The sequence below is a fragment of the Emydura macquarii genome, unplaced genomic scaffold, assembly GCF_026122565.2.
Source record: "Emydura macquarii macquarii isolate MOO-44397 ecotype Brisbane River unplaced genomic scaffold, CSIRO-AGI_Emac_v2 contig_2636, whole genome shotgun sequence".
Taxonomy (NCBI): Eukaryota; Metazoa; Chordata; order Testudines; family Chelidae; genus Emydura; species Emydura macquarii.
In genome coordinates this window covers 17,468,698-17,492,829 of record NW_027132773.1, presented here as the reverse complement: position 1 = coordinate 17,492,829, position 24,132 = coordinate 17,468,698, and the positions used below count along the sequence as shown (strand labels likewise).

General features: G+C 40.0%; 1 protein-coding gene across 1 annotated transcript in view; it reads left to right on the top strand.

Moving 5' to 3' along the window:
• The first annotated feature begins 4,018 nt into the window (after nt 1–4,018).
• Nucleotides 4,019–24,132, top strand: part of PPP1R3A (protein phosphatase 1 regulatory subunit 3A) — a 39,862-nt gene continuing 19,748 nt past the window's right edge. The window contains exon 1 of the mRNA XM_067563965.1: nt 4,019–4,812. Coding sequence (XP_067420066.1) covers nt 4,019–4,812 — 794 coding nt within the window. The remainder of the gene's footprint in view (nt 4,813–24,132) is intronic.

Below are 24,132 nucleotides of genomic sequence, written 5' to 3'. Positions count from 1 at the left end.
ATTTTCTTGAAAAGATAGCCTTGGTGAATACTGGGATAGTAATGGGCAATACTACTCTGAAAAGTGACTGTGTAAGAGTGGTGCTCTCTCATTCAGTTGATTTGCTCCTTGGGACAAAACCTGGTATCCCTGAAGTCAACGGGAGTGTTGTTATTGATTGCAATGTGTTGTGTGTATTCAGAATATCTCCTTCCTTTTGTGACAAAAATAAATATTTACTACTTTTATTATTAAAATATTTTTACTATTCCCGTTAGCACTGTAAAACCAGCACAGGTTTCAGAGAATGAGCTGGTTTCTATGCTGGCTTACAGAGATCAACAAAACTGATAATCATTTTCCCACTACAGGTCCAACTTCTCTGCAGCTCCATTAAGATACTCAGTCTGTAACTGAGGGCAGAATTTAAAGACAGTAGAGTTGCACAGACACAACTTTGCCCTTATAGCCTTTATTGCTTATGCTGCCCTTTAAATCAACATTTATGAGGCCAAAACAACGAGAGTTCTAAGGCACTTTAAAGACTAACAAATTTAATATTTGCAGACATAAGCTTTCGAGAGACTTCAGCTCTCTTCTTCAGATGCAGTAATACAGAAAATAGGTAACACAGAATATACCTTGGCAGAACACAGTTAGATGAACATGTGTGCTTTCTTTCTTCAGCCCAAAGACTTAAAAAAACCAACGATTTCAGGATATTCCTCACGGAATGCCAAGACCTTGTTTTCTAAACCTTTTTGGCCTTTTAACCATCTCTCAGTTTTATGACCATCCCGCAACTGTCTGAGGTAGTCTTTTCTTCATAGAGAAATCATTTCTATCTCACCCTACTCCAGCTATTACTTTGGCTTCATCCGCTGGGTTGAATGGACTGTGCTGAATGCAGTTGTGCTAGGGTAGTGGCGAACATACTGTCTGACCAGGGTTCCTGCGCTCATCATCAGTGCAGCCTGAAATCATCTCTTGTGGCTTTCATAAATGTACTTCCATAAGGCCTCTACTGGAATGCTCATTACTCCATTTCTTGTTTTGGAGAAGCTGGTCGCTGGACTGCTGTGAAAGCTTTGGAGGGGTTTACAGTGGTTTAAGTTTACAGGGGTTTAATTTTTACAATGATTCCGTTCTTGGCCCAATTGCTTTTAATGGTTAGAATATTGCTTAAATGGCATTTAAGAATACTCAGCAACTGGTTAAATCTTAATTCAGCATTTGAATTTAGTAACAGGCAAAGGTAGATAAAAAGGAAGCTGGAGCCCTAGAAAAGGAGGGGCCAGGGAAGTTGTGCAAGGAAAATGGTTTGAAAATACCTTTGGTGCAATCAAGAGGAGAAAAAAAAAACTGCTCCTCAGTTCAGAAGTCTTTTCTCTCTTCAAATCAAGACTAAAAGTAATCCCCAAACAGGGATCATTTAGGAACAACTAGGTATGAATTCCAGAAGTGTCAGGATAGAGTTTCAGAACCACAGACTAATCTCATTCAGTTAGAACACTGACATAACTGATGCTATTTGGGTTTGGAAAAGTTTTGCCCTCCAATGTCTATTTCTATTTTCCAAAAAGAACTGAAGAGAACAAATACTAATTGCAAATAGAAGTCTGACCTGTGCTGACAAGAGCATAGAAATTCAGACATAAGGGTGATGCTTTCTACTTTAAGCACCTTGTAATGCACAATTACTTGCCATGTGGTTTAATACTTTATGCTGGCAGAGCTGGCCAACACAGTCTAAGAGAGGACCTAACCCAGTGCCCAGTGAAGTCAATAGAAAGATTCCCATGTACTCCTTGGGCATTGGAGCAGGCCCAGACAGAGCTTTTTTCCCCCCTGAATTAATAGGCTTAACTCCCCCGCCCCCAACTCTTTACTCACACTTTAGCCTGGGTTCCCTAGAGTCTAGCAGTAGTTTCAGCTTTCACAGCTTTTATTAACCTTCTGCGTACTCACCTCAATCCTTCCCTTTTTGTCTAGCAGTGAACCAATTTTAAAATGGCTGCCTAGTACAAGATAAGTCTTTAACTCCTGATTGCCTTGACTCAGGAGCTCTGCCTTAATAGCCCAGCCCTTCCCACCTGTGTGGTCTGCCAGACCATTCATCAGGCAGTTAATTCCTGTCTGCAGGTGACAGGGTGCAATTAAAAGAGGACAACTGCAACAGAAATGGACCAAATCATTACAGCTGCTGTAAGTAAGCTCTAGTGGTTTGGAAAATTTTCTTAGGTTATCTAGGCAAAGAGGTTGCGTGACTATTAGAGAGACAGCCACAATTTCCTACAGGTCTCACATGACCCAAATTGCACATAGTCAAAATGGGCAAGTGCATGTAGCTGCCAGGACATAGGTTGTTGTAGTTATGCACTGCTTTTGCTCCTCATAAGCAAGGTTAGAAGAGAAGCTACTGCCACGTGAGAGCTTCCATAGGGAAAGAGGGGGGTGGTCTTTCCTGTGGGAGTCCCAAAAGGCTCCCACTAGAGATCTCCCTCCTCTCTATCTTCAACATGTGATCACTGGCAGCATAGGCCTGCAGAGATCTGCTGTCCTATGTGCAGAGGATCTCTAAGAAGCATCTCCTTCTTTGTTATAGAGCATGTTGGCCCCTTATTAAAAAGTATTCTACAGTAATGGCCCAAAGTTCTGCAGTTTACAACAGTGATACTCCAGTGGTATAGACATTTATGGTAGACTATTTTACTTTTTTTTTTTAAATAAGGGGAAACACTACTTATATGTCTCCAGGGGACAGTATCAAGGGGTAACAGGGATAACAGGAAAGTACGGAGGCATAACAGCAATGGGGAAGCAATGGCAAAGGTAAGAATAGTGGAGAAATAGCAAACAGGAATGGAGATGCACTGTGGGAGGCTGTATCATCAGAAAAGAGGGCTAGTGAGAAAGAGAGTGACATTGGGGGACTAGCGGAGGACAGTGAGTAGACATGGAGAGAGAAACAGTCGTGTTGCCAGGTCATGGCCTTTGCCTCCTGAGAAGTGTAACATTGTAAGTTTCTACGTACAGAGTGCCTTAAGAGCAGTATCCAATGCTAACTGATTAATGGATTTTTTCTGGCATTTAGCCACAGCTCCATGCTAAGGGTGATGCAGAGTCATTTAACTCCAATGGGAGTACTGGGAGGCATTCTGTAGAAAAGGTGGAGCGACCAATACACTTTTAAGAGGTGAAGCATACTTCCACCTGTCTGGCTGGCCAGCATGGGGGCTGTGATTCTGGATGGCCGCCCAAGGAGGCAGGGGTCCTCATTTCCATATCCATGCAGCTGCAGCTACACTCTTGCCCTAAAAGATCTTATAGCATAACCAGTAGTTAATAAACAGACATAATTACAGTGATTCCTCACAACTTGATCTCCAGGTTAGTCACTAAAACTTTGTATTGCATTTTGGGTTCATTTGAATGTATATTATTATTGGAATCAGCAAAGGTTTCTGATGACAAGAGCCTCAGCTGGTGTAAATGGGCATAACTCCAGAATCTGGCACAATTAATTTGCATGCTATAAAATTCGGGACAGAACTGCATATTTATATTTGGATGCATTGTAAATAATGTCCTAGCCAAGTAAAGTAGAAATTATGCACCGTAAAGAAATCATTGACAGAACATACATCCCAATGGGATATTTATATTTGTGCTATGTTATACATTTGCTTTACAATATAAATTGATTGGTTAAAGGGTATCTACATTTTCACATTTTGACAATGCAAAGAAATCAGATTTTTAATGTTACCTTTGTTCTCTGCATATAGACCCTACCTTAACAAAAAGTTAATGCATTATTTCAAACTTATGGCTTAGATTGTAACACTAATGCTATCAGATCTAAGGCCTTTGGAGAGCAGCCCAACATAGTTTACACGCCAGTGCACCTATTAATAGACCTGACTCCCTTTTTTTTCAATGTCAACTGTAACATTATTCCTTGTTTTAAATCATAGTGTCTCAAATATCAGCTGCCACTTGTTGCACAGTGCTCTTTCAGTTTACATCAGAGAGCCCAATGGATTCTTTTGAAGAACCCAGTCAGATTAGAACGGATAACTTATTAGAAGTTCCTGCTTTAAATGATTCCCTTTCAGAAGATGAAGATATTAAAGATACCCTTAAGCCTCGTTTCTCCCCCCTTCCCCGAAGACGGAATTCTGCCTCTTCAGAAGACATGGAGCCAGAAGCCCCATCTACCATTACAAGAAAAGTTTCATTTGCTGATGCATTTGGCTTTGATCTTGTGTCTGTTAAAGAGTTTGATACCTGGGAAGTTCCAACCACATCACAAAATGATGACTTAAAAGTTGAAATTTTAACCACAGAGGAATTTTTTCTCTCTCCACTGTTTATATTACCTGCCTCACAAGAAGACCTTTTGCAAAAAGTGCGTGTGCAGAAAGTACTGCTAGAGTCAATTGAGTTTCTACCTGGGATAACATGTATGAAGGGCATTATTCGAGTTCTAAATATATCTTTTCAAAAACTGATATATGTGAGAATGTCATTGGATGACTGGCTAACGTACTATGACATTTTAGCAGAATATGTGCCTAATTCTTGTGATGGTGAAACTGACCAGTTCTTCTTTAAGATTTCATTGGTTCCTCCTTATCAGAGAAATGGAGCTAAAGTTGAGTTCTGTATACGTTATGAGACATCTGTTGGTACATTCTGGGCAAACAATGATGACAAAAATTACATACTACTCTGTCATAAGAAAGAAACTGTGCCAGGGGTGGATGATACATCTCAAGAAGAGGCTACTGACAAATACATCAAAGGCTGCTTAAAGACAACTCCAAGCAGGTGAGGTGACATCTTACGGTTTGCTAGTTTTCAAATCCTAAAACACAGCATTAAAAGTCAGCATTTTGTCAACAGTAATCACACAGTTGTATCTGAGACACGAGTTTTTCCATATTTGAGAAAAGAAAATAATTGGTAACTTTGTGGCATCTGCTGGTTAATACTTACTTTTAAACTGCAACCATTGTAGTTAAGCTTTGCTTCTACTTGTTGTCCATGTTTAGTAAGACCATTCTGCTCAAGAATTTTTAGAAAAGCATATACTTATATAATACAAATGTGTTAAGCAGTGAGGTCAAGTGTTATTATTATTAAATATGGCACGTTTGCTGTTGATTGGGAAGGTAAAAGAAGGGCCTAGAGCTGCATGAAGTAATAAAAACTAAGGAGTATATACTGATTTTTTTCTCTACAGAACATAACTCCAATTAACATCAGTGGGAGTTTGGCTGCACAATGAGTGGGGCTTATAGTCCCAAAAGTTTTAAATTCAGTTTTTTTGGCTTATCATAAACCTTTCTAAAGCAAAAAAATGTCCCCAGACTTTTTTATGATGTATGTCACAATAGTTGTGTACTGTGAATTCATATGGGAATTTTCTAAATGTCATAGATAAAAACAAAAACAGTAATGGTGGTTCAGGAAGCTAATAACTCTGAGGGGTGCAGTGGGGCTGTTGCACTTAGAACAGCTGGAACAATCTTCTCTGTCATTGGTTGGGCTATGCCACAGGCAGCCTGTAATGAAATCTTCTTCCCGGCATTGATGGATGTTTCTATGGACACTGAAAAAAATCATGAACAGGGGAGAGATACAAAGGAAATTATCAGAGTCATAAGAAAAATAGACAAACAAAAATACATTAAAATAAGGCATATCATGCAAAGCTGTGGGTTTATTATAAAACAATGTCTGCAGTAATTACATGCAGATATGTACTATAGTAATTAGAAAGCAAAAAAAGTTAAATTATGACTTAAACCCACAAACTCAAGGAAATTCAGGAATGTATCTGAACTTCTGGATTCCTACTCTCTATTTAACTCACCCCATTGTACAGAAACAAAACAGCAAATGTATGGTCCCTGTTCCTGCTCCCGCTCCCATTGAAGTCAATGGCAAAACTCCCATTGGCTTCAAGGCTGCATGATCAAGCCATGGAGTCCAATCCTGCAGTTTTTGCTCAGGCACTGTCCCAGTGGAAAGCAATGGGAATGATATTTGACTGAGGACAGCAGGATCAGGACCATATTTTGTCTACAGATCTCTCTGCAATAAGGAGGCACAACACATGAATTAATGATGAATTTTCAGCCTCAGTTTTCTATGTAACTTCTAAGTCAGACAATGCTCTTTTATGTTTGTGGTTTTAAATGCATATGGCCTATACTTCCTCTTCTGAGCAAAAGTGAAGGGAAGGATACCCATGCCCCAACTGCAACAGAATCTGGAGGTACAGGGAGAAAGGAGTCAGCTGAGGACACTAACCCTGCAGGTTGCTGCCAGACTTGAAAGGTACTACCTCTTCTATCTCTGTGTTACCCAATAGCTGTGATGAGCATCTACCAGTTCCAATTGCTCTTGATGACTGAATGGAAGAACATGCAGTGGGACTTAATGGTGCTGCAGGCATTAATTCTCTGAGTTCTCCTGTGGCTTGTCTAGAATCAGGGTGTGGGAAAGAAACATGCCACTGTACAGATTCTCCCAACCATCACTGTGTATGCTAACTTCTTACATAGGGTCAGGAAGAAGAATGAAAAATAAGAAATGGGGTAGCATCTCATTTAACCACCTTCCCATCCAAAATACTCCATATGGCTTTCATCATGGATTTATTCCCTTCCATACCATGCATCAGGGAAATACCTGGGGCATATGTTTTTGAAGTAGTATAAATAAAAGTCGTGGTGCCTCAGTCATATTAAGGTGCCTTTACATGACACCAGCAAATGATAAATGCCCACTATGGCAGCATAAGGGGGCCTTAGTGTAAAGCACTCTCAAAGTATCTATATAATCTTATAATCTATAATCTGTCTTTAAAATGGCCCCTGAGAGACTATGTTGGCCTGATTCTAATATCACATCAGTGTGACTCCATGGACTTCAGTGGAATTACAATTTACACTGGTGTGAGATCAGATTCAGGCCTTATGGTTCCAAAAGGACTATTTCTGTGCATGTAGTATGTGCATAGCTAAGGATTATTGCTACCCAGTCATACAAACTGGGAGATTTAAATATTAAATCTCATCTAATGTGATTAGAGTGTTTTTTCTCAGACAGACACGTAGGCCAAATCAATAAGAACAGCTGGATGCTCAACGTTTTTGAAAATCAGGGCTTTTACTTAGGTACTTGACTATGGATTTAGAAGCCTAACTTTAGGGACAAATTTTAAAAGTCTTCATCTTAAAATATTAAATCTCTTCTCAAAACATGGATAATTTGCCTGACAGATCATGCATCTTTCAGGTAAATAAATATTTAAGGACTTTTTAAGAAAGGGATTTTAACCAGATAGGCTGATCAACTGTGGGCCAAAGCCTGCTTTGCCTAATGCAGTGCCTTCAAACTGGACTACTTGTGAGAATAAGAAGAAAAGGATAACATGCACTGTCAGAAATAAGTTACTGAGGATACACAATAGCAGCCTATCTTGTCACTTTCTGAGACTACTCACATGAGTCAGAGCTATTCGTCTGAGTCAGGGCTGGACTGGGCGCTGTAATTCATTATTTTTGAGAAAATGGAATCCTCAAAATGGGCTCACATACCAAATTTCATAATAAAAAGCTTGATTTTATATATATATAATGCTTGATATAACTCTTGACTGGGGCGCGGTTATCAGAAACACACAGGTGCTTTTGAAAATCCTGCCACAATACTGTTTCCCTCTCCAACTTGTATATTTAAACATGGCTAAACGGATCTATTCTAAACTTTAGAAAAAAGTGATTGCCTTCCTCTGCAGCCTTCCATGTTGAGATTCAATCCAACATGAATTTTAACATCTGATTTATAATACCTTTCAAAAACTGTATAGGAATTGACAGGTATAGTATGTAGAAAAATGTCTTGCTATAATAGGATGTTTTTGCAAGCCTCAAAAATCATTTATATTCAATGGAATTTTGAATAGTTCAGAAACTCATTCAAAGGTTTTTTTATAATGCACATTATTTGCTTTTTATTTGTTGGCCTGTTTGAGATTGTGCATTTGCCTTACAAAATCCCATAAGTATACAATTCACGGAGGGGGAAAAAGATATTAGACTCAAACTAATTATATTCTAACATTTAATAATTTGAAGGTCAGTGTTTAAAAAAAAAAGAGAACAGTTGGAAAATGCATATGATTTGAATCACGTGCATCCTGACAGATGAACAAATATAGCATTGTATAAGCAATAGTTGAAGTGAAAATTGGCAATTTATGCCACTTTCTCAGATATCTTAATTCCATTTCTCTTAAATAGAAGTTGATTTCATACTAGTTCCATCAGATTGTTCCTAAGAAAAAATGTCTGTAATATATAGTAGCAAGTATCTGATGAGCTGTCAAAACACTTTCAGTAAGACAAAATTTGTATTATGTTTCAAATCTACACTTTCCGCTTTGAGTCTTTTGCTCCCAAGGCACAGACAATGAATCTGAACTATGGCCCTTGGTCCTAGAGTTTCATATATGATTCTGTTGTGGAGTGAGGCTAATACTGTCTTTGGTCCTTATTTGCCTAAGCCATTGGAACAGTGGTAGCAAGCATATGAGAAATGTGGCTGATTGGCATAAAGACTATGCCAAGAAACAGGTATGGAACAGTCAGAGTACATGTAAGCATGAGTGCAGTGTAATTCATAACGGCCGTGTGTGCACATTTGGCTCCCTACCCTCTCTGAAATGGATGGTGGATGCTGTCATTTTTCTCATAACTGCTGGAGATATCACCCACTTACTTTTCTCTCTCTTTCCCTAAAGTGGTACTTCCTGAATTGAGGGTGCAGTTCAATAAGTTGATTGGCAGGTCCCACGCTTTCTTTCCTAGAAGTAGATTCTAATTGTTTTATTGTAGTATTCTTTAAATGTTAATTGACTTTTCTCTATGAGCTGTCTGAAGTGATGCTAGTTTGAAACAGAAACAAAAATAAGGACAAAGTCTAAGGTGAAGTCTATGTTGTGTGTAGTGAAGAGGTGAAAGCCTAAAGGGTCAGAATTGCTGGTCCATTTTGGCTGTTTTGAGTGGTATAAGTGCGGAGCGGCCATAAAGCTGCTGGAGATAGCTGGTGGAGATTCCTCCTGCACAACTGCCTGCTGGTAGAAAGCTAGCAAAGGCTGCTCTGCTGCCTTCTGCTCCAGCCATTCCCCACTCCTGGCAGAGGTGAAAGAAGAAATCATATTGGGGACAAAGCCCTGGCTGGGATGGTTTAGCTGGGGTTGATCCTGCTTTGAGCAGGGGGTTGGACTAGATGACCTCCTGAGGTCCCTGCCATCCCTAATCTTCTATGATTCTATGACATAGCGTGGTAAAGCTCTACAGTGCTCACTCCTCCACTGGCATAAGGGCCAGTGCCATTTCTTTGAAGCCCTAGTCTGAGTCAGGGTCAGGAAGTCCTGAATCAATGAGCTGCAACCAATTCCCCATGTCCTGGCCTCCCCATCTGAGTGCAGCTTGGATGAAGTGGAGAATCAAGGCTGGAGGAATCTGAGAACTACTCTAGAGCATGTTTGAAAACACATTTGCAGAAAGCAGATTCGCTACCTCTATACAATGACAAGATGGCAAATATAAAAGAAGGAATTTAAATTGTTTCCTTTTGAATCTTTGCTTTCTGATTATTATACAAAGAGGGAACAAGTGAGTGAAAAAGGTATTAAAACACGAGCTTCCTTCTTTGTGTACAGGTGTTCAATCTCAAGGCTGTTATTGAGAATCTTAAATTGTAAGTGTACACCTTGATCAGCATACAAACACGGGGGGATTTGATTAAAGCTTATTACTATTATTAGGAAGTGATTATATTCACATTGCTTATCATGAGAGCAGCTGTTCCCTACTGCTGTTTGGGCAGGCTGTCCATTCACAAGGAGCCAGCTGAAAGAGTGGCATTCCTCCTGTTATCAGGCCAGCCCTGGTATTCCCAGTTCGTTCTCTATATTCTTCTTACCACTTCTGGTAAAAATTTGTGGAGGGCAGTCCTCCCATCTAGAGTGGTCATGTCTCTAGTAAGAGTGATGATAACATGCTCATGGAGCTCAATCTTGTCCCCAATGATAGTCAGAGCCTGCGGTCACACCACTCCATGGCTGTGGAATTCACTCCTTGCCACATGATTGTGCTCCTGAATCCAAGGTGGTGGGGTTTTTTTGTTTTATTTTTTTAAAAGATGTTTCTAGTGCTCATGGTTTGGGAACAAACCTTGAAAATTTAAAACGAGCACAAAACACTGCAGTGCTGCCTTCCTGAGTCTGCAGACAGCCTGAAACACTATATCTGAGAGCTGTGAGCTGCCCCATGTATGTCCAATGGATTGTCAATTTGCTAAAGAAAGCAAAGTAAATGGCAACATTGTTAACTACTTCACTGATGTTCATTTTAGCAGAAAAATCTAGCTAATATGCCTACTCCATTGTCCCAAATAGGTCCGTAAGCCTTCTCAAGTACCAAAACCACCAACTGTCTTGCTATCTACCTGTCAAAACTTGCAGCTGCCACCCTGACACTTTTCTTTTGAAATTTTTTTGGTCTGCTTCTGTAATGACAACACCATTTCCATCAGGATAGACTATTTTTAAGTTTGGGTAATTGGTACTGTAAAGTATGAGAAATATTGGTCATGATGAAGCTTGCTTGTGTGAAACTTGATAAAAAAAGACTGGTATTTTGCAATTTGATTACCTTTTCTCAACCATACCGATTTTAATACTGAAGTGACTAAATCACCTAACTTAGTTCCTTGTATATTATTGATCTTTAATTTTACATTTAGACATGCTGAACTGTTTGAGTGTGTGAGACTCTTCTGCAGCCACAATAGTTTCATCAGACTCTTTAGATGATATCACTTCAATGACATTTATAATAACTATGGGCTTGATCCTGCAACATGCACATGAGTAACTTCATGCATATGGGTACTTCTTTTGAACTTCATGGGAATTCCCATGTGTGTAAGAGTTTGCAGGGCTAGGGTCTGTTTTTGCAAACTTTCATGCCACTGCTTGAGGATTTTAGTACAAATGGAAATATATTGCTGAAATGAATTGTTGTACTCCATTGTTCAGTGACTCTGTTGTTTTCTGTCAGTCTGTCTGCACACTGAACTAACCTGATAATGAACATTTCAGTATTCTCTCCCAGCCATATTCTTGTGCAGTTCATAAATGTTCTTTAAATTACAGTCTCAGGAAACTGGAAAGTTGTCATTATTTCAAATCCAGCCTAGTTCAGTACAGATCAAAAATTATTAGTAACCTGATGGCTGTTCAGTGAACTGTTTGATGGTCTCAGCCTAGTTGTCAGCTGGGAAGGATCCACATCACAAGTTATATTTTTCTGTATCTATGGGTAAACATTTAAAGTGTCTAAAAGTTGTTTACATGAAACACAGCCTGGCAGCATGAGAGACAGATTTATTTGTGCGTTTGTTACTAGAGTCACTCTAGCTGTTTATTCTGATGAAGAATTTTAAGTCATGATCCAGCTACAGCCCTTTGGCTCTGAAGCTGAAGACAATAGATTTCAATTGCTTTGAAATAATTACTGAAGGCTAACTACATATAATTTTTAAATATAAAACTTGGATTCTCTTGCCAAATAGCAGAAGGGAAAAATAAGTAAAATAGGGACTTTAACAGCTAACTACGGCTCATGTCCTGGGATGAGCGAAGGGGAAGACATCTGCAAAAATGAGAACAGGGAGCCATGTATGTGCTAGGAGTGGCTAGCTAGTCCACAATTCTTTAGTGGCACGCAAGAAAATGTTGGGTGATATGGCTGGCTAACATGTCAATGCCCAATAGGGGCATGGTTTTCTAGCTATCTCGCGCCATGCTGGTGTGTGTCCACAGCTGACTGTGACAAGAGCAGGGCAAGAAACGGTTTTCCTGTCCTGGGAAGTTTTTCCTTTTCTGAACTGGGAATTAGAATTAGACACAACAGTCAGTACTTCCACTCCTTTTTGCTATGCAGCCAGTTGGGTGCATAAGCAGGTATTTGGACTTAAAATATCAGAGTTTATAACAGTTGTCTTTATGGCAGAGTTCCTGAAAATAATAAATGTATTAAGCTCTGCTGTCCTTATTTTCTCTTGGTGTAAGAGAACAATTGACACAAATCTCCTTGGTCTCCTAGCTTTTTTTAATAGAAATATTGATAGATATCTTGTAGTTGCTTTTTATTCTAGTAATGCAAGAAAGAGATAAAAATCACTCTGTGGTATTGATCATATCTTGGTATTTTTGTGCACATTCAGAGCTCTATTCAACCCACAGCTGCTTCCAAGTTTCTACTGCATGAAAGCTTTCTAAGCCTCCCATGCTCCTTAGTCAGGGAGCTGTCCTGAGGTAGTCCCCACTCACACATGGCTGAGTAGGGCTTTATATAGTCATCCATTCTATCCCCTTCTCAAGGACACTATCTGTCTCACCTGACTGCCATATATCTATCTATGGTTTCTCTACGGCACCTGACACCATCTTACAGAAGCGCCTTGGTATACTGCAGAGACAAGGTGGGTGAGGTAATATCTTTTATTGGACCAACTTCTGTTGGTGAGAAAGATAAGCTTTCGAGCCACACACAGAGCTCTGGAAATTACTGGGAAAAGCAAGAAGCTTTCTCAATACCTCTCCTGATACGATAGCATAGGGCTGGTTATTTTCTAGGTAACAGTGCAGGAAATGCTTTAAAGGAGGTCACATAGCCTGAAACCTTCTCCCTGGCTGACTTCTCCAAAATAGATTTTAACTTGATAGAGTTGAAGGAGCCTAATGAGAATACAGATGAGAATAAGAGGATAAAAAACCTACAATGGCATTCAAGAGGGACAAGAGAACCACAACAACAATTTGAAGTTGGGCCTGTATTCCTTCCTTGTCCAATGGGAGTCAAAGGTCCATTACCTCATTCAGTGACCTGGGAAAGAGACACCTCTTCCACTCTCATACCAAACTTAAAAAACTAACAATGCCCCTGAAATTTGATCACTGACTCATCTTGTTCCCTCTCTCTGCAGCTATACAAGGGGATAGCACAGGGGTCCAGCAGGGTTGACTGAGGACAGGCACACTGGTAATAAGTAGTATTGCTAATTGACAAGGGTTCCTTAACACAACCCCCCAGCAGCTCTGTTATGCCTGTCTTTTTTTTTTTTAATTTTCCCCTTGCCCCTTCTCTGCAGACATTAGCCCAATGTATGAGTGACTTAAATTGGTTTCTGAGCTTTCTGTGTACCAAAGAGCTATGTAACATGTCTTCAGGATTAGAATCTTTATATTATTCTTGTGCAGCTATCTCAATAAGGTGCTATGCTTAGTCTGAAAGCTCTATGACTGTACTGTAGTGAGACCTGATAAAATATGCAGTTCATATGTCTGGTTATTCTAGCTTCATTCAATTTATGTGTGATACACTGTCTATGTCTTTTTACAAGCATCATGACTCTAAAATGAGCCATAAAAATTAGTGATGGACCAGATTAAGACTGAGGTTAAAAATGTAGGTGTGAGACCAATTCAAAGCTAAGATTCAGGTTTGGATTTGATGGTACCAAAATCTCCAACTTAGAAAGCTGCTGGACTTCATAGATATGCAGCTGAATTTTATAAATTGCACAGGATTTGCTACTTAAACGCAAGCTCTTTTATAATGAGCTAGAAAATAAAGCCTTATTTCCAGGGACTGTTTGCTTTGGGGCTATGATTATTTGTATTTCCAGACCTGGCCAAAGCACTTTCTTTTGTGCCAACTATGTTTCCATTTCAATCATAAACTAAGACTTAAAAAAAAGGAGAAAACATTAGCAATTGGAAACAATAACCCCTCAGAAAGCACCATCCCAAATAATCTTAATAAAAAATAGGTTTATTACAAACATTGCCTGAACCCTACTAGGTATTATCTATTCAGTAAAAACATTTAATTCCCTCACAGCTGCTCCCTGGTTCAATTGGCCCTGAAAATATAATTTATTGTTATTGTATATCCCTCTTATATATCGTATTTCCACCGAGTCATTTGCTTCCAAACTTTCTAATCACTTCTTCTGGAAACCACTAATAATTTTTGTTGCCTTTTTATGGACTTTCTCTGGTTTGACCTTCTAGTTTGAGATGAGGCAGCCAAAAGTGGAAAACACATTCAAAGTGCCCCTGGTTTATATAATCTTATAGTTTACTCATTCTATGTATGGGAACAGTCAGATGCAGACTCCCTATGACTGTGTATTTTGTTTGTTTGATTGATTTTTGTGCAGTTTTAATGCCTGTGAAAGAAACTGAATTGACTGTCCTGGATACTGAAGTCGTCTAGTCACAGAACTAGAAACAATCCTCCTCTCACTGCCTTACCAGTGTACCTCCACCCTGTCTTAGTCCTCTGATGATGAGAGGGTCATTCAGTTTCCATACTCATTCAATTCTTGTCCTCTATGCTGTGACTGTCAACAAAGAAGCCAATTAGTGCCATTTGTGTTGTTTGTTTGGTGGTACCTGTATACGAAGAATTTGACTGATGCCTCTCTAAGACTGTTGGTAGTTGAAGTCATGTAATAGGTTTCTGGACAAGCAATCTTGTGTAGATTTGCAATAAACTATCAGACTATACATATGACTTCAGCATCATAGAAACTCCACTAATGGCACAATATTTTAAATATTATTCAATATTCTCTTTTAATGCAGCCAAAACTACTAATTTCTGGCTGACGCTGTGCATTGAGCAAGTGGGTTCACTAATCTTTCTACTATAATTTCTAGATCTTTTCTTGAGCAGTTAGAACTGATGGAAGACCTATCAATGCACAATATGCCTTACCTTATTCTTGTCTATATTAAAGGTAATCTGCTGTTGTGTTTCCTAATTCTCCATTTTTCTTAGCATCTTCTGAAAAAGAATATTACAAGTATATAAACACCACCAAAGATACAAAGGAAACCTCTGTGTCAACTCCGGTGGATGGACTTCTCAACCCTCAATCAGCAATGAGATCCCTTTGTTCCCCAATACAGCCCAGTTTCTCCACAACCAGCTTCTGACTCGCTGGTGGCTCTTCTGGTTGAAATGCATTGTTAATAACTATTTCTCTTAACAGTTTGTAGCAATCTGAAAATGACTTGGGACACTTCTCTGGAAAAGGGCCTGAGTGCTTAAAAATTCCCTTTGCCTTTCACCAAGAGTCTTTTTCAAGTTTTGTGCCTTTGAATGGAGTTGGTGCTCTAGAACTCATATATGTTGTAGTGCTGACTGTCTTCTTACCTCCATCTCTTCCCTGCTGTGCACTTCTTCTCTCTCTACCCCCACACGCCTTCTAGTTTTGTTTACATGCCTAGCAACTTTTCCTCTTAGCCAGTCACAAGTCTTTATCCAGTTGCTTTGCACTCTCCAGTAGGATTTAGTAGCTGAATTTTATTTAATGTAACTTTATCCCTCTGTCAAAATTAAAAGGGCAATGGTAGTTTTGTTCTCCTTATTTTTTCAAATGGCAGCATTAATTTTTCTTATATTCTTTACATCCAGCATAGACCATCAAAAAGCATCTTCCTGGTTTTTTTTCTGTGTTTTTTTTTTTTTTTTTGTCTGCATCCCAATGGTTGTATATAGCAAATCTGGCTTTAAAGGCTCAGAATTCTTTCTGACAATCCAATAAAGCCTCATTCTGTGTCTGGATATGATTTCCAAAGTAAACATCCTCCCTTAATTTCTAGCAAATTTGCATCAATACTCTTATATACAGTCTCCTATAAAGAAAAGAGCCTCTTCTCTGCGGCCTTCTGTGAGTTTAAGACCATCTCAACAGGAGCTGCTGAAGAATGAAACTTTTCTAATGATGATGTTAAAGCAGTGAAGTGTGTAGACTGAAACTGAAATAATGATTGCTGTAATACTCTAAGTACTCACAAGCTTCTCAAGAGACAATATTTTGGTCAAATCAGACCCAGAACAACAAAACACTTAAAAAAAAGATAAAAAAAACTAGTAGCAGGCTAATAATTTGGGACAGTATTAGCATAATGGGAGCGTGTTCTCAACAGCTGTTCACAAATGCACCAGACATCACATTAACCTGTGCTGCTCCCTTCTCCCCCCAAAATATGGTCCTGTTTTGAAAATATAAAATATTCTATTCCACTTGATAAATCCTGAACACACTAAAAGCATCAGTATTATCCACAAACCTATATTTACATCATTAAGCTACATATTCTGCCTTTTCAATAACTGTCACCTCATCTCTGTTGTTTTCACCTCAAGACTCTAATTGCTTCTTTTATTGGCGCTCACCTACCAGTGTCCTTGGCAGTACGGTTTATGGCTCATGCATTTACAGAAATTGTTTGGGCAATTTGCCATATAGTATAACAATTGAAAAGCATTTTGCCAGCACAGGCCCAAGTCTTCACATCACAATCAGTTTTTATAATAGATAGTATTAGTCTTGAACAAAGAAGTGATGCATACTTCTTATGGCAGATAAAAAGCACTAAAGATGCCCTTTGCAAAAAGGAAGAAAAATGCTAAAGACCTGAACTGTATGGGAAAAATACCGTTGTCAGAATGGAGCTAATTAATTTGATGTTACAAACACAAAGAAAAGGGTCTTGCATTCATTAATGTCAACTCCAAATGGGAGCATACAGTTCATACAAGCAATATTCAGTTTTATTTTAGGCAAATTTAGAGATAAGCAAATCAGAAATATACCATTGCCTCCTGCAGTAACAATGATTTCACTATTTACCTTTATACTGAATGTCCACCTTTCCCCTTATTAGGGTGCAATGTTTGAAAAGAACAAATAGCTTGGATGCGGGGATTTTGTGTGTAGAACTGCAGATCCCACCCTGCAGTAGCCTCTATGCCTTTGCTGTGTGGCCAGTACTACATGGAATGGTCAAATGCAGAAACTGTAGATCACTGCTTCCATGGATCCATGTTTGTGATAAGTTCATGGGCCCACTAGTCACACCCCCTATCCCTCCATGTTCCTGAAGAGTAGAGTGCTGCAGAACTCAGCTACAAGGCACACAGACTTTCTCCATATGGATATCCCCTTTTAGAAGAACCATGGGGTTATGCTGCCTTACTGCTGTATCTGTGTCCCTCAGAAGGTGTTTTCAAGCGTCTATGCATAATGGGCCAAATGCGGCACTGCGGTGCAGTCACCTTGTGCTGACCATGTCAAGAAAGCTCCGGAATAGGGAGGAACAACTGGTAGCCTACTGTTTCCTGTGCTTCACCCTGGCTGCCAGTTGTGAAAATGATCTGTGCAGCTGTAGCACTTCAAGCGTAGACAATCCCCCAGAGTTCAATGGTGCTGCCAGACAGAGAACTGTGAGCTCCCCCCTACCGTAAGAACATGAGGGAATGCACACTGTGGCTCAAAAATGTGATCAACTCTGTGCAACACATTGAATTACATGTCTATATAGCCCACTATACAAACTATTAAATTGATCCCAGTCTCCTTGTTCAAGCAAAACCTCTATTTAAATCAATGGGAGCTTTGTCTGTGGAAGGAATATTGGATTGGGTTTTTCGAAGGCATAGAGCATGCAAGGGATTAATTTATTTTTAGTTGTTCAATGTTAAATCCACAGTATAAAACTGTACTATACGGATTACAGATAACAAAAAAATAATCTTACATATGGGGATCCCATTCCAGAAAGAGAATTAAAGTATCTATGTATTCTTCAAGAACATCCAAATACCTCCCTTACAGTCGGGATCCTCTTGTGCTAGGTGCTGTACAAAGAGAAGAAGACATGAGGCATGATTCTGATCTATATTACTTTGGTGTTAATTAGGTGTAATTGATAGTGTTACACCAAGGTAAATGAGATCACAATCAAACCTGGTTCCTGTATAGTGCCATTCATATAATACTGCTCCTTGACCTCTTCTTTCCTTCTTGCTTTAAGATTAGTTTTACCTAATATTTCTTGGATTTTTTCTTTTACTATATTAGGCCCAAGTTTACTAAAATGTTATACTCATTTAAAAATAGGAAAATTATTTAAAAAGTAATCAGAAGTTTTCAAATAAACTGGCTCTGTTTCAGGAAATGTTGATAAAACTGAATTTGACCTTTTTGTCTGAGAGATCATACTTCCCAGAGAGTAGTTATAAGTGGTTCAGTCAAGCCAAAAGGGCATATTGAGTAGGGTCCCACAGGGATCAGTTCTGGGTCTGGTTCTGTTAAATATCTTCATCAATTATTTAGATAATGGCATAGAGGGTATACTTACAAAGTTTGTGGACAGTATCTAGCTGGGAAGGGTTGCAAGTGCTTTGGAGGATAGGATTAAAATTCAAAATGATCTGGATAAACTGGAGAAGTGGTTTGAAGTAAATAGGATGAAATTCAATAAGGATAAATGCAAAGTACTCTACTTAGGAAGGAACAATCAGTTGCACATGTACAAAATGGAAAATGACTGCCTAGGAAAGAGTATTGCAGAAAGGGATCTGGGGGTTATAGTGGATCACAAGCTAAATATGAGTCAACAGTTTAACACTGTTACAACAAAAGAAAACATCATTCTGGGATGTATTAGCAAGAATGTTGTAAGCAAGACACGAGAAGTAATTCTTCTGCTCAACTCCACACTGATTAGGCCTCAACTGGAGTATTGTATCCAGTTCTAGGTGCCACATTTCAGGAAAGATGTGCACAAACTGGAGAAAGTCCAGGGAAGAGCAACAAAAATGATTAAAGGTCTAGAAAACGTGACCTGTGGGGGAAGACTGAAAAAACTGGGTTTATTTAGTCTGGAGAAGAGAAGACTGAGGAGGTACGTGATAATAGTTTTCAAAAAGGTTGTTACAAGGAGGAGAGAGAAAAATTGTTCTCGTTAACTTCTGAGGATAGGACAAGAGGCAAGGGGTTAAACTGCAGCAAGGGCGGTTTAGGTTGGATATTAGGAAAAACTTCTTGACTATTAGGGTAGTTAAGCACTGGAATACATTGCCTAGGTTGTGGAATCTCTGTCAGGGATGGTTTAGATAATACTTAGTCCTGTCTTGCGTGCACAGGACTGGTCTAGAAGACCTGTTGAGGTCCCTTCCCGTTCTACGATTCTATGTGCATACATACTGGGATTCTTTTTATAATTCTATGTATACTTTGCATCTTCCTCCTACTGTTATTGTATATTTTCATGGGAATTATTTTCCTATTTGTGGATTTTCAATTCCTTTAATACAACCTATTTGCTGGTACTGATGTGGGAGTTAAATGAAGTGATGTTTTGAAAATTGTAACAGCAGGATGGCTTAATGAATATTTTATATTTTTATTGATGCTTTAGTGCCATTGGTTCACTCACTATGCACCATACAGGTGCACCGTATAAGAATTCTATTGAAAAGTATGCACTTTAAAATTGTAATGTTTGTTAAATATATATACAGTTAGAGCTTCATTTATATTAATTAAAAGTTTAAACTTTACATATAGAGAGAAATTCCAGGATGGGGAAACTGATTGACTCCTCCTGTTTTGGGTGGTCAATGAGATTTGATCCCTCTTTCCCGCAGCCTCTATAGATCTTGATTTCTAGATCTGGAAAAGTTTTTATTTGTTCTAGTGTTGTTTCAATGACTTCTTCTAACTATGATGCGTCTTTCATTAGCTAATACCTCCCAGTTAATTCTAATGGTATGATCAATACAGGAAGTGCTAGGAGAAACATTTGGAGGGAGAGAGAGAGGATCTCCTAAGTCACTCCTAAAAGTGACCTGTAAGTCTCATAAACCTATTGTTTTAGCATTTTGTATTTTCCTCTACTATCATTTCTGGAGCAAGTATGTTGCAGACTATAAGCCTTATTCCAAGCCCACTTAAGTCAATGGAAAGAGTCTCACTAATTTCAGTGAGAGCAGGATAAGGTTCCACATCACCAAAATGCTCAGTGAAAATAAAGACTCTTCTGTTTAAGATGCTCTTCCTGATTTTTGTGATCAAGGCAGATATTAAGATTGCATTAGTTACCAGTAGTAGTTAACACAGCAATTCCTTATTAAAGGAAAACTGCCTCCGTTTCGTGCACTGCATGGACAGATCCCTGGTTGGAGCTCAACTGAACTCAACTGGGTTCTATGTAGGCACAGGTGTTTGCTTACATGGGGACACTTGAATGAATGAACTAAAATTTTGATAAGGAAAAATTAATGTGCCCCAATCGTTAGTGAAATCTACATTTAATTTAGTGCTTAATTACCATCAGCATATTGACAATTCTGAGTCTTGCCATTATACTGTCTTTGGCAGTGGCCAGCACCAGAAGATTCAGAGGAAGGTGCAAGAAACCCTGCAGTAGGCACATGTGCCCCTCAAAAATCCTTGATCTAGCCCTAACCGTTTATGAAAAAAAAAGCATGCTGGGGAGAGGTATCTCCCATGCGCCCTCTCTGGTGAAAACTGATGCAAAGAGATCATTTAGTTTCTCAGCAATGTCCTTAACATCCAGGCGCTGGAACGCCCAGCATTTCTTTGCAAGCTTCCTGCTTCTGATATACTGAAGTGATTTCTCTTTTGTTATAATACCTCTAGCTATTTGTGCTTCGAATTCCATTGTAACCTTCCGGATTTCCTTTTGACATATTGCCTGATGTAATTTATGCTGCTTTGATCAGTTTCACTAGGGTTAGATTTCCAAATTTTGAGGGATTTGTGTTTGGCTTGAATAACCTCTTGAATCTTGCCATTTAGCTATGCTGGCTTACTTCTTGCTTTCCTGGTGCCCATTTTTGTTTAGCAGTATACAAACCTTCTGAGACTGTTACTGTTTCCTTAAGCAGTGTACCAGCGAAATCTAAATGATTTTCTTCACTTCTTTCACTTTACGTAGTTATCAGACTTCTTTTTAGGGATATTAAACCTTTACTAAAGCAAGTTAACAGCTACTGTATACAATCTTTCAAAGGGTTCTCTTAATGCTTGTGTCAAAGCGTATGTCTACACTGCAATAAATGCCCACGGTTGGTCTGTAGCAGATGATTCAGCTTGTGGCACTCAGGCTGCAGGGCTGTAAAATTGCACTGTAGACATCTGGGCTCAAGCCAGAGCCTGGTCCCTGAATTCCATAAAATAAATCTCAATTTAGAAAGGGGTAAGATATAACATTTATTAATATCACTCCTATCAGAGTGAGGTGTGGGTGCATGGCATACACACATACAGAAATAACTTCTGCCAACTATTTGTATAAATTAAAACCACTACAACCTCTACCAACACCACCCATTGCAGAGATTAGCAGTCTCTGGCTGCAGGCCCAAATCAAAGAAGTCAGAGTCAACAAATGCAACTTGCACTGCTTTCTATAACGTTCAGGTGTTGGGCGATGGTGAACTGTGCACTGGAGAAAATTTACCCTGGCAGTGACTAGTAGCATATTCATAAAAAACACCCTGCCAGCTGCTCCCAGAATCAACTCTAGACCCTTGGTGTAGAGCATACTAGCAAAATAAAATTGCCATTAGAGGCCTAGAAAGGGAGGACTTCTGAAATATCCAGTTCCTAAGACATTCAGGATATTAACTAGTACCTTATATTGTACCTGGAAGCAGACATGTGACAGTGCCAAAATCAAAGCACAGGCATTATATGTTCACATCGGCCTGGGTCATTTAAGAAGTAGGTAGCCATATGCTGCACTAGCTGAATCTTCTGGGTGGTCTTCGAAGGTAGCTCTAATAGAATGCATTAAAGTAGTTATATTAGAACACACAGCAAGCATAACCATCCATTCAAATATGTACACAACTATATCAGGAAATGGCAGCAGAGATCAGAAATCAAATACTGGATTATTCTGTGATCCAGGGCTGGTCTACACCACAGAGTCTTGTTGTCAAAAGTCAGCTTTTGTCGACAAAACCATGGAGGTATGCACACTGAAATGCTCCTCCCACCGATGTAACTCCTCTGCGATGCTGGCATAATAAAACCACCTTAACAAGAGATGTAGGGCTTATGTCAGTGTAGTGAGGGCGACACAGTGTCAGTGGAGACACTGCGTTCCTTGCATGGGCTGTTGGCTGTCATTCTTGTCAATTTTCCTGCTCTGTTGGAGCCATGAAATTGACAAGAAAGCCGGACAGCTAGACCCCAGCTGCCCCCCACACCCTTGGAGAGCTGAGTGGCTGGATTCTGGTCCCAGCTGGGAGCGAGGCGAGAAGCCCAGGTGGCTGGACCCTGCTCCTGGCAGGGAATGGGGAGGGGAGAAACCCTGGGCCACTTCCCCCAGCTCCCGATGGGGAATGGGGAGTAGGAGGAGCAGCCTGCCGGGAGCCTGTGACCTTGAGGGGCAGCTGGGCTCCTGGCAGGGAGCTGCCAGTGGAGCTGAGAGATCAGATGCTCTGCTCCCCACACTACCCCTCTTAGGTTGCTGGAAGCGTTCCTGGTGAAGATGCACACTTCCAATCCAAGGAGGGTAGTGTGGACATCAGTCACCACAGTAATTAATGCAGTGGCTATAAGTGGTCCTAACATAGGTCGACTTACCTTTGTAGTGTAGATAAGGCCCCAGAAATCAAGATGAAAAACAAACAATACAGAATTTTGCACTGTAATTTCCCTGCAGGTATTACATGACATGTAAATCTACAGGTCTACTGAGGTGCCATCTCCCTTCAGGAACATTTGCATAGTCATATTTAGTTATTGTTAATCTTATTGTAAATTAAGTGAGTGTATATCCCTGAAAATCCTTTCAGCACAACTTTAGAAGAGCCAATTGATAGTTTCATCACAGGAATGAATCATATGCTCATAAGTGTCTTTTGTATATGCAGCGGTGTGCCTTAAGATCCCGATGTACTACATTAAGATGTACTTCATTCGTTTTAAGAAGGAAAAACGGCTGAACTCACAAAGGCAGAATTTGCTGTAACCCATACTCCTTGAGATGTTGAACTGTTTGTCATAGTGGCAGTAATACTGCCAAAGAATTCAGGGGTTTTCCCATGTGGGTAACGCTAAGTACTCACTGATAATTCACAAACCAAGCCTAGCCAGGTTGAAAACTTTTTGACAATCCTAGATTTGCATTCCAAATGTGTATCTCCATTGGAAAGTAAGTTGTGTTTTGCAGTTTAAGGGCTGGACTGTCCCCTCCCCTTCTATTAGCAGAGGGGACTGAGTTCTGGCTGATCTCTTCCCGTGCGGGAAGGTGGAAAAGGGGGTAGTGCTAGTTCTGCAGCATCCTACCCTTTCCTATGACTCCAAAACGGCTCATCTGCCAGAACTCCATGGAAGTTAGGATTACGCAAGGGGCAGGAGGAGAGGAACAGGGGTGGCAGCTGCTCTTTGTTGCATTACACCCTATAGCCAAATAGGATTTAAGCTATTTAGAGTTACAGCCATGGAAGGAGTTAGTCAGTCAATAGAAACATGTCTCTTGAAGTAGCTAAGCTGTTAAAGTGAAATGGGGGGGGGGGGATGGGAGGAGGGTGTCAGCTGAACATTATGCAGGGACCTCCATGTGGATATGTGAAGAATGGGGACTCACCACTAGAGTGCCTCCTGCTGGCCAGGAGTGGCATAGTGGCACTCTCCCCATCTGGTGCATCCTGCCGATAGCCACTCTGGTCCTTTAGTGGTCTTCCTCTTCCCACTACTCAGATGTCTAGGCAGGTCATGATTTAAGTCCACACCTTTTTGGATAACAAAGTTGAACAAACAAAAGCCCAAGACCTTGTATCAGGTCTTCAGCCCCAACTCTGGGACCCAGGACCTTCAGACCCTTTCCTCATGGCTCTCTGTCATCCTTGAACTCTCCTCTGGCCTCACTCCACTATACCAGTGGATGGTAGGGGACCCCTGGGCCCTTCCACTACACTAGGTTCCAGCCCAGTGAATATATAACCAGCAGCCAAGGACTGCTTCATCCAATACCTTGCTGCTGCTGCCTCTCTAGGATTCTTCCTACTCAGTCTTTCTCAGACCTTTTCCCCCACAACCTCTCTAGGTTCACCTTTCTCTCAGAGCTGGGACTCTCAGGGCCCTCCCCTGGATTCCCCTAAGAAAACAAAATGTACAAACTCAAGCCATCTTCCACCCTCCTTGGGCTTGGCCTTTCATGCTTCT